The 12022-nt window shown below is 40.9% G+C and overlaps 1 protein-coding gene across 1 annotated transcript in view; it reads left to right on the plus strand.

Moving 5' to 3' along the window:
- The first annotated feature begins 3374 nt into the window (after nucleotides 1-3374).
- Nucleotides 3375-12022, plus strand: part of FAM241A (family with sequence similarity 241 member A) — a 41715-nt gene continuing 33067 nt past the window's right edge. The window contains exon 1 of the mRNA XM_027598401.1: nucleotides 3375-3727. Within this exon, the coding sequence (XP_027454202.1) occupies nucleotides 3560-3727 (168 nt within the window). The 5' untranslated portion in view covers nucleotides 3375-3559. The remainder of the gene's footprint in view (nucleotides 3728-12022) is intronic.

Raw genomic sequence — 12022 nt, forward strand, 5'->3', positions numbered from 1 at the left:
GAAGCATCTTAAGAGTAGAGACCTAGGGTGCCTGGGTGGCTCAGATGGTTAAGCGTCTGCCTTCAGCTCAGGTCATGATCCCAGAGTCCTGGGATTGAGTCCCGCATCAGGCTCCCTGCTCTGCGGGGAGCCTGCTTCTCCCTCTGCCTCTCTCTCTCTCTCTCTGACTCTCATGAATAAATAAATAAAACATTTAAAAAAAAAAGAGTAGAGACCTAGACCTGGGCCTATTGCCTAGTGGTGTTCAATAAATACGTGTTAAATGACTGACAACAATTCCTGAAGAAGAAGCCTGAATCTCTGAAAGGCCAGAGAGTATATTCTAGACTAAAGGACTTCTGTAAGACTTGACCCCCAAGTTGAACAAAACTAATCTCTATATTACTCTTTTTACTGCCCTGCTATATATATTCTGTGCCTTCTGAATCTTCATGTATATAAGCAATTTCTGTTCACTCTGTAGCCTGACTGAAGAGCACATAACTGCTTGACTTATCAAGTTGTCAGACACAAGCCAAAATAGGGAGAACTTCAAAATGTTCCTTAAGCTCCATCCAGAGTTGGCAGTAAAAGGCTGATGTTCTCTGTGCCACTATATATAATCATAAAGCTTTTTGTAAAACATTTCTAAGGCAACTTTTTATAAGAAACACTACTGAGAGCCAAAGCAAAATTTCAAGAATGAAAATGTTGTCATTAGAGCAAAGCAAAGAGGCCCATCAGGGAATGTTTTTGGCTTCCCATGGTGATATTTGTTTCTGATTATATATATAATATTAAATACTTTCCTCTGGGTTTTAAAAGGCTTTTAAGAAAGGAAATAGGGGCGCCTGGGTGGCTCAGTCATTAGGCGTCTGCCTTCAGCTCAGGTCATGATCCCCGGGTCCGGGGTCGGGCTCCCTGCTCAGCGGGAAGCCTGCTTCTCCCTCTCCACTCCCCCTGCTTGTGTTCCCTCTCTCGCTGTGTCTCTGTCAAATAAATAAATAAAATCTTAAAAAAAAAAAGGAAATAAACCAGATTAATTTTCTTTCTAATTTGTGATATCCAAAGGCATATTTTCTAGTTTCTATAGTCCTAATTATCAAAAACAGGAAACAGTCTTTAAAATAAGTCTTTAAGGGGTGCCTGGGTGGCTCAGTCAGTTAAGCATCTGCCTTCAGCTCAGGTCATGATTCCAGGGTCCTGGGATTGAGCCCAGAGCAGAAAGCCTGCTTCCCCCTCTCCCTCTGCCTGCCGCTTCCCCTCCACCAACTGCCCACTTCCCCCCACCCCCCCTTCTTGAGCACTCTCTTTCTCTGTCAAATAAATAAATAAAAATCTCTTTTAAAAAGATAAAAACAAGTCTTTAAGTTTCTGTCTATTTTAATTCCCTCTCTGGGCCTGAAGACATTTTAATCAAAGAGTCCAAGTAACTCATTCTTCTCTTCTTTATTTTCCATTGACAAATAGCCTGATATTTTCTCTATTCAATAGTCTATAATTTTCTCAAAGAACAGATAAAAGATATAAAAAGTTTTTTGTTGTTTTTTTTTAAACACTGTCCAACTTCCCTTCAACAAAATGGGTAGGGTAGTTTGATGTGTTTTCTAACATCTCCAGGCAGTTAACTCAGTTCTGACACTATCCCCTGGAGATAAGATCACAGATCTCACACCTTAAGAGCTCAGCGCCACAGACTGCCCTCCTTTTGATGCCAAGTGCCGGTCCAAGTTGTTACCTGTGCTTCTAACCAACTGGTTCTAAATTGGAGGTTTCCATGACCCCACCCTCGGTTCAGTGAATTTGCTGGAACAGCTCACAGACCTCAGAGAAACTTTTACTAGTTTATATATATAAAGGATAATATAAAGGATACAGATGAATAGCCAGATGTAGAGGTACATAGGACAAGATGTGTTGGAAGGAGCACTGAGCTTCCATGTTCTCTGTGCAAATCACTCTGCTTACATGTTCACGTGTTCACTAACCCAGAAGCTCCAGGAACCTCTGTCCTTTTGGGCTTCCATGGGGGCTTCATTGCATAGACATGATTGATTAAATCATTGACCATCACTGATTGATTCAACTTCCAACACCTCTCTACCCTCCTGGAGTGCAGGCGGTGGGACTAAAAGTTCTAACCCTCTAATCACCAGGCTTTTCTCCTGGCAACTAGTCCCTACCCTTAGTTAACTAGAGACGTGCCAAAAGTATCCTCATTAGCATAACAAAAGACATTTATCGCTGTCCTCCAGTAGGAAATTCCAAGATTCTAGGAGCTCTGTTCCCAGAATGGGATGAAGACCAAATATATGATTGACCCTTGAACAACACAGGTTTGAATTGTGCAGGTCCACTTATACTTGGATTTTTTACAGGACTATTTTTTCCTCTTCCCTATTATTTTTTAGTAGCATATTCTTTCCTCTAGTGTAGTTTATTGTAAGAATACAGTATATAATATGTATAAAATACAAAATATGCTCATCAACTATATATGTTACAGCAGTAAGGCTTCCAGTCAACACTAGGCTATTAGTAATTAAGTTTTGGAGGAGTCAAACGTTATACATGGATTTTTGATTGTACAGGTCAGTGTCCCTAACCCCTGCATCCTTCAAGGGTCAACTGTATATTTCTTATAAATCACAATATCACCGGTAGTAAGGAAAAGATTTATGAATTAGTTGTATCCCCCTTACCATCCACTGAGAGAGACAGACATATCCTTGCCATTTATAGAAATATACACAAAGGCAAACACCCTACCAAATGCTCTCAAGCCTCCAACAACCAACACACACCAGAGGAACACTTAACAGAGACAAAGACACAAATCTTCAGATAGATGCTAGACAGAAGACAAAAAGAACAAAAGAGACAGAGAAATGTGTATTACTTGCAAAGGATGGACGGCTACTCTGGCAGGCATCCAGCAGCACACCCAGGCACAGCCCCTGTGCCAGGGAAGAACAGAGGTAGCCCGCTGGGGTGTAACGGTGTATTACACACACACCCCAACACACATGCTCTCCTCTCTTCCTCACAAACACACTCTCTTACATACACACACTGTCTCTCTCACGCACTCCTTTTCTAACACTTTCACACACACACTCTCACACATACAATCTCTTAAAATCTGTTATGTACATAATTACTCTCACACACTCCAACAGTCTCACACACACACACAATCTCATATACACATTCTCTTCACATACAATCTCACACACATACATACAGTCTCTTAATGTACATTGTCTCACACAGTCTCACAAACGCGCGCGAACACACACATTCGCTCTTAAGTCTCACACACGCCCCCGTTGGCCCCGCCCCCGACGTGGCCCCGCCCCCTGTGAGCTCCGCCCCGGGGGCCGGGGCGGGGCGAACCAGTGACAGGAGAGGCCGGGCCGGGCTGGTACTTCTGGCACCCTGGCCAGCCCGGCGCGCTCCAGAGGCTCGTGTGTGTGGCAGCGCGGCCGATCTCCGGGCGGCCCTTGGGTGGCGGCCGCTGCCTCGTGTTTCACGCTCGGCTCCTCCGGCGGCCGTCCCGGCGGCGGGAGTTGGCGACGGGATGTGCTCGGCCGGGGAGCTGCTTGGCGGCGGCGGCGGCGGCAGCAGCGGTGGGGAGCGCGACGAGGACGGGGACGTGCTGGCGGAGCGGCCGGTGGCGGGGACAGAGCCGGAGCCCGGGGCGAGCCCGCGCCGACGCGGGCAGCGGCCGCTGGAGGAGCGCGAGCAGGTGAGCGGGGAGGGGCGGCGCGGCCCGGCCGGTTTCCCGAGCCCCACCCGGCGGCGGAGGGAAGTAGGCGGGCGGGCGGAGCCTGTGCTGTGCTCGGCGTGGGGCGCTGGTCGCTGCGGCGTTCGGGGAATCTGCCCCGAGGAGCGGTTAGACGGCGCGCTCTGGGCCGGGCTGCGGGGTTGTGCGTGCGCGGCGGCGAGTGCCCCGGGATCGAGTGCCAGGCGGGGTCAGCACGGCCCTTCCCCTGCTGTCGGGCAGAGGAGGCTCAGGCCGACACCCAGGGCTCTGTGGAAGTACCCTCCATAACGGTCACTTATCTAAAAGCCTTACATGTAAACACTTTTTTTTCAACTTCAAGTCCATACCCCTGTGCTGTGTTTTAGGGAATAGCTGCTCCCTTCCTGCCCTCCATCTTGGCATTTCTGAACCCACACCTAGCGCCTCTGAAAAGGTGTGGGTGTATTTCTCTAGATAAGCAATCAATGTCTGAAGGCATGTGTAGGAGCGAGTATTACAATAGATATCTTGACAGGGACTCTCCAAGAGTAGGTTCTTCACATGAACACAAATGAGATCTAAACTTCATTTTAAAAGTGAAAAAGCAAGAAAATTGCTTTCAGTTAGCAGCAAAGGGAAAGAAGTATTAAGAGGCCAGAAGTAATAAGGGAAAGGAGAAGTTGGGTAATTTTTGAAACTCTGAATTTGTTCTCACTACGTGAGTATGATAATAGGCATTACAACATATCAAATGTCTTCAAGATTAAGCAAGAAATTTAATAAAAGAAATCGAATTATATGTAGGATGGATTTTCACCAGCAAAAACAGTAATTAGACTCTTGAAAATACCTGAGATCAGCCAACCTTCAGAATCACATTAAGGAGCAGAAATTCAAATGATTATTTGCCTTTGCTCCAGCCTATACTGTTGGGACAATCAGTTGATACCTGTCTCCTTTCATTTTTCTCCATCTGTCCTTTTTGTCACATTTCACAAACTCCAATATCATCACTAAATGCATTAATAAAGTATAACTTCTAGTATTCCAACATTTTATTTAGAAAACAGAAATACCATTGCATGGCACACATAGAGTATGCCTTAGCATTAGGCTGGCTCACCATGTGGAAGTATAATTCTTCATCCTTATGACAATATAAGAGATGGCATGGTGACTGAAGCAAATAATTGGTCACTAGGAGATCTTCCTGATTCCCTTCCTAGTGCCCCCCGCCAAATATACCATGACTCAGTAGCTAAAGGGCTTAGTTTCCTCTTGGTTTAGTTGTTCAACTGGAAAAGTGAAGAAAACAGCAACAGGAACTCCCTGGATGGTGGTGGTGATGAGGGGGATACATTTGAACCGAGGTTCTCAAAGTAAATTTTCAAATGTTTTAAGGGAGCATGGAAAATATTACTTCATTTACACTTCTGTGGATTTCACATCATCAGTATCTGTGGTCTTACCAAAATTGCTTATGGTACAAAGAAAAAGGATGAAACAAACAAAAAAAAAATGAAACATATCCTAGAAAACATATATCCTATCACTTTGCATACCTGCTTCTTTCATTGCCTGTCGTGGAAATTTATTTTCCTGTACTCCTTTGAAATGTTTGAAAATGTTATTTTTTTATCAGATGATGTATTTATGTACTGCAAGCCTACATAGACAATAACTGAAAATTACACTAGAGATATGCACTTACCCCAAATCAGCACCAAAGAAGAACTTCTATCAAGAAACCAAAAATGAACAAAAAATTGGGGCAATGCAACCCTTTGGTATAAGAAGCAAGCTTTTGTGATAAATCATTTATTGATAATATTATCACCAAGGCTTGTTTTCTTCTTTTTTTTTTCAAGTCCTGCAAATGAAATTTAAAATTTTTATGCACTCCCTTGCAATGATGGTAACTACAGATATACCAATGCTTGGGGAAGAAGTAAATGAATTCAGTGACTATAAAATATAACCTAAGGATTTGTTTCATCTAGTTTTTCTTTAGGGGATGGTGTGTGTTTGTTATTTTAAGAGCGCACCGACTCCAAATTACAAATAGAATATTTTTGAAAACTTGGTTTGCAGACTAGTTATTTAGAATTTAGAGTGAATTTTTTTCTACAGAAACAATGATAGAAAGAGAACCAACACTAATTAGCTGGAAATGAGGCAGAGGCTATCTTGCTGGTGTCCTTTCTGCTTAGCACACTCACTTGGTGTTCCACAGTCTTAGCCTTACGGATGTTGAGAGAGAACTGGTGGCATCCGTGGGGGCAGCAGCGGTGGCCTCCATAGAGGCTCTTTTATATGTGCATCAAGGCTATGGTGATGCTCTTGAACGCAGTAGCTCTAGAAGACACCTGACTTTTGCTCCTCCAGCTTTCAGTGATTTTTTTCAGCCCCTAATTTTTTTGTATTAAATTCTTTCTATTTTTATTTCTTTCACTGAGTTTTGCCCTTACCTGATAACTTGATGAAGTTTCTTCAGTTAGCTCATTGGTATGATACCAGCTCAGAATGTATCTATAGCTTGGTATTTATTTCATGTAAAACTGAAATAGTTATATAGGCATTTTCTTTTTTTTTTTAAAGATTTTATTTATTTATTTGACAGAGAGAGACACAGCGAGAGAGGGAACACAAGCAGGGGGAGTAGGGAGGGAGAAGCAGGCTTCCCGCTGAGCAGGGAGCCCGATGGGGCTCAATGTAGGGCTCCATGTGGGGCTTGATGCCAGGCTCGATGCCCAGCTCGATCCCAGGACCCTGAGATCATGACCTGAGCCGAAGGCAGACGCTTAACAATGGAGCCACCCAAGCGCCCATCATTTTCTTAATAACTAAGGTATTTTCCATAGTATTTTCTTAATAACTAAGATTGTCAGCATCATTTTTTTCTTACTATTTGTTCTTAAATGCCACTCCATCTGAGAGAAAACTAAGGTTCTTTTGTCTCTCCAGGTAGGGTGATTGACAAAGGAGGCCTGGTTAAAATCAAGTATCCTAATAGTCTATAGCAACAGGAACATTGGGCTGATATGGTCCAATTCTATACTCATCTGGGATTGTATAGTCCTCCTTGTTTTCATCACTTTGGCCATCTGCATTTTCACTTGTATCTTTGTTGGGATCATTAGCATTCTCAGCAGATTCAGCGCCTGGTTCTGTATTTTCCTCATTTTTAATTCCATTTTGCAACGCTGCTTCATTTTCTTGATCAAGTTCCTCGATCTTGTCCACCTTTTTTAGCTTTTTCTTTGCAGCTGCCAAACTATGTGATACCTAAACAGGATTTTACTGTAAGCTGTGTTCACTCTTTTATACAAATGAAGCTGCAAAGAATACTCATTGCAACAGCCTTCCTCATTATCAGAAATTAAAGAAATTTCTGAATAAATTGGCAGAAGAACGCAGGCAGAAGAAGGAAGCTTAAGATGTGCAAGAAGCTTAACGATTTTAAACAAAATAATGGTTCTTTGTTTTTAATGTTAACCTTTTTTAAATACAATACTGATAGAAGAAAACTGTTGTACTCTTTTGTTTTAGTGGAAAAATAATAGATGTCTCTTCATGTGTTAAGTGTTAACAGCAAAAATACATATACAGTTAAGTTAATGAAGTATTGTTTTTGTTTTATCAGAATGGTAACAGACTGAAGTACTTTGTAGAGACTGACTTGCTGCTTAAGACAACTTGCACCACTAAGAAAAAAGATGTAGAATCATTTAGAGAAATGAAATTTAGTTCAAGCTTCAAATTTAGTTCAAGCTTCAAAGAAATGTCAAAACTTTTGATTCCATTCAATAAAGAACAAAACAAACAAAAAATCAAGTATCCTAAGAAAGGAGGACTTGAAAGAATAGAACACGTCCTTTAGATGAAGGAACTGTGTCAAGTTTGAAGTAGGCATCAGGCATCTAAGAGAGATAAGCAAGGGAAAGAGACAAAATGCCCAAGGGATTGAAGGGAAAGGGCATAACTATCTCAAGTGTGTGTTGTTCATTGTGTGTATGAGAGATGATTCAATTATATTCATGACTATGAACGTCAGGTGGCTTTATATAAATAAGAGAGTCTCTGATCTGCATAACCGAAAAGGCTAAACATCTCTAGTCCTTTTATTATATGCCTACAATGTGAATAGCATCTGCATAGATGTGGCAGTTCACAACCTGAATAACCTAAGATGGCCCTTCTTACCTCCTAGAGCATAGAGATCCCATTATCCTCAGATTGACTTTAGAATCATTATCTTTAGCTCTAAGGTCTTTCTTTATGATTATTGAAGTAATGTACTTTGGAAAATGTAGAAATAAAGAAAACTCTAAGGAAGAAAACAAAAGCATTTGAAATCATACTCCAAGTAACATTTTGTTAAAAAATATCAAACATTTAAAAAAATGTATCTCATACATTTGGTATTACTACATTCATCTCTCTCTCATATATTACTATAGCTGTATATATGTATACACAAATATATTTTTAACATGTTTTTTTAAAGATTTTATTTATTTATTTGACAGAGAGAGACACAGCGAGAGAGGGAACATAAGCAGGGGGAGTGGGAGAGGGAGAAGCAGGCTTCCCACAGAGCAGGGAGCCTGATGCGGGTCTTGATCCCAGGACCCTGGGATCATGACCTGAGCCGAAGGCAGACGCTTAATGACTGAGCCACCCAGGTGCCCCTATTTTTAACATGTTTTAATGTAATATTGAATTTGCTTACTTGTTTTAACTACTTAGCATGTTGTGTCATTTTCTTGTGTTATGAAAAATTATTTGTAAAAATTATTTTTAGGGCTGCCTAATAGTCCATTTTTCTACTACTGTACACTTAAGGTGTTTCAAACTTTCTTTTTAAATAATGCTGTAAGGTTGCTTATAAATCTTCACAGTTCTACCTTGCAGAAGATTCCTAGAAATGAAAGAACTAGGTCAATGAGTCAAACTCATTGAAGCTTCTTGGAACATTCTGAAGGATTGCATTCAAGAAAGGTCACATCAATGTACACTTCCAACATTGGTGTGTGAGAGTGCTGATTGGAAACCATCCGTGCCTGTAATGAATGCTATAATTTATAGATTAATCTTTGCCAATTTAGTGGGTCAAAATTATCTTATGTTGTAAAATATTGCTGGAGATTTCATATATTTATTGAGCATTTGCCTTTCTTTTTAATCATGTTCTTTGGTCTTTTTTGACACTAAGATGTTAATCTCTTACTTCACATTGATTATAAATATTTTCTCTGCTTGCTATTGACTTTATAATTTTGTTAATGATGTTTTTGATTTAGAAATGCTTTAAATTTTTATTAGCTAAAGGAATTTATTTTGGTAATTTCATTTGCACATATCACACATACACGCATAATATATATACAAATCTATATCTGTTTAGAACATTCTTTCTAATCATACAATCAGTTAAATATCCTCCAATATTTTCTTATGTGTGTGTGTATTTATGGTTTTATTATTAGTTTTTAAATTCTGCATGTTTAGTCTCTTTAGAATAACTTTATGTGTTGTGTGAGGTATGGAACTAATCTGTCTTGTTTTGTTTTGGTTTTTTTCCCCAATGATTGAATAATTCACTTTCTCCCTGGCTTTACAATCCTTTATAGTAGTTATAAATAGTAAAATCTATATTAAGCTTTTATATTTTTGTTGGTATTGTGAAAGGGATTTTTTCCCCACAAATCATCCTTTTGCTGCTGGTTTCTAGCTACTGGCTTTTATATATTTAGTTTTTAACTAGTTACCTTTCTGAATTCTTTTATTAATTCTAATGCTAATAAATACCAGTATCTCTTAGACTTAATTATTTTGCATCTTCTAGATATATAATCATCCAGTCTATAGATAAGGTTGACTTTGCTTCCTTTTAAATGTTAATGCTTCGTTTCTATTTCTTGCCTTTGTGGTACCTAGAACTTTCAGATCAATGCTGGTTCATAGATATGTAGGTGAATAAATGAAGATAGCTTTATAAAAGCATTTGCCTGGGGTGCCTGGGTGGCTCAGTCGGTTGAGCGTCTGACTCCTGGTTTCAGCTCAGGTTTTGATCTCAGGGTCCTGAGATAGAGTCCCCCCTGGCTCTGCACTCAGCGGGAGTCAGCTGGAGAAATTCTTTCTCTCTCCCTCTCTCTCTGCTCCTCCCACTCATGCATATGTGTGCACTCTCTCTTTCTCTCTTTAAAATAAATAAATTAACTAAAAATAAACAAAATAAAAGCACTTGCCAGAGTATGTTCCACAGGATTATCTGTTAAAAAAAAAAAAAAAAAACTGCGGCAGAAGGAAGCCTTAAACTTCCTCTTTGATCTATTAAAAGTTTGATCAACGGTATAGATTCTAGATCCAGAATACCTGGGTTTGAGTCCTAACTCTGCACTTACTAACTGTAACTTTGGGCAGGTTAATTAACCTCTCCAGACTTCAGTTTCTTCATCTATATAAAGAGAATAATAATTGTATTACTTTCTAGGATTGTTGGGAGGATTACATGAGTGAATAATGTGTGTAAAGTGCTTACAGCAATCCCTAGCACATAATAATCATATAAATGTTAGCTTTGGAGGCTAATTTTCAAACAGAACCCACACTGAAAAGAAATCTAAGAAATACAGTTTTCAAGTTTCCTAGCCTCTGCATTTAGAAAGTCACCATAGGAGGATGGTGCTCCTCAGTTTTAATGTGCATACAAATCATCTCTTGTTTAGAACAGATGTAATTTCCTTGGTCTAGGGCGAGGCCTAAGATTTTGCATCTCTAATAAGCACCCAAGTGATGCTAATCTTATGTCTGTGTTCCGTACTTTGAGTGGCAAGGGAATAGAGAGCATAAGGAAGTCAGTTGGTAGTATTCACCATATTTGCCCTTAACATAGTAGATATATGTAAGGAAGTCATTTAACTATTCCCTAGAAGGATATATTTGAACTCGTGGTGAGGTACAAGAAGCCAACAGTCGTTCCTCAGCCAGTGATTTGTTCTAGGTCCTACAACTAACTAGTCCTGGAGAAAACCAGAACCTGGGTCTCCAAATTCTAAAGCCAGTGTATCTTCATATATTCAAAGAGGCCTCCCACATAATGGGGGAACAGTCCTGACAAAGCTGCTGCTCTCCCTTAGACTGTGTAGTTCAAAACTAGATATCTGTTTATACCTACTTCTTTTCACACTTTTATTTATTCTTTATATGTGTATTATTTATCTAATAGAGGAATTTGGTCCGAAGCAATTGTGGGAACTGGTTAAGCAGTCTGTAAATCTGTTGAATCATGTCTGATGTTGGAGCTTGAGGTCCACTGGGCAGGCAGTTAGGAGGAAAGATGGATAAATAATGGGGAGAATCAGGAGCAGCCTGGAACCCATAAGCATGTGCTGAAACTCCAGGAAAACTAACTGGAACCTTGACTTTCACTGCTTCCCAGCTTGCCAGTGTGGATGACCTGCTAGAGCCAGGGCCTTTTCTCAAGCAGCTGAACACATACATCTGGATGAGGAATTGGAGAAGCTGGAGGAGGATCCGGGGAAAGGGAAAGCATTTGCAGGCCCAGATGCTGCTTTGTGCTGACCAGGTGAGGCAGCAGATCAGCAACAACACATGAGCTAGAGTGGTTATTGCTTCCCTTCCATCCTCCAATCTTCCAAGAATCCCATGGCGCGACCTAACTTTGTGTTGTGGAAGAGTCCCTCAGTCATGAAGATTTAAAGCCAGGTTCACCACCATGTCTTGCTGAATGGTGTGTTCTAGAAAGTGGTTCAGTCAACTGGGTGGGTGGGGCTGATGCTGGGGAAAAGGAAGCCCCAAGGTCTGGATTGAAGAAACTGGATGATGTTTGCCCAAGATTTCCAGGGCCATGAGTCAGAAATCATCATGAAAAGAAAATGTGACTCATTAAAATGCAGGTTCTGATTCAGTAGATCTGGGGTGAGGCCTGAGGTGCTTCATTCCTCACAAGCCCCCAGATGATGCTGATGACACTGGTGAAGGGACTGTACTTTGAGTAGCAAGATCTGCTCCCTTTCATGCTTTTTTTTTAGATTTTCATTTATTTATTTGACAGACAGCGAGAGAGGGAACACAAGCAGGGGGAGGGGCAGAAGGAGAGGGAGAAGCAAGCTACCTGCTGAGCAAGGAGACCTAGGTGGGGCACAATCCCTGGACCCTAGGATCATGACCTTGAGCCTAAGGCAGACACTTAATGACTGAGCCATCCAGGCGCCCCCCTTTCATACTTTTGAAAGCAGTTTCCAAGCAATAACTGTAACAAGTGTTATGAGC

The sequence above is a fragment of the Zalophus californianus genome, chromosome 2 (genome assembly GCF_009762305.2).
Source record: "Zalophus californianus isolate mZalCal1 chromosome 2, mZalCal1.pri.v2, whole genome shotgun sequence".
Classification (NCBI taxonomy): Eukaryota; Metazoa; Chordata; class Mammalia; order Carnivora; family Otariidae; genus Zalophus; species Zalophus californianus.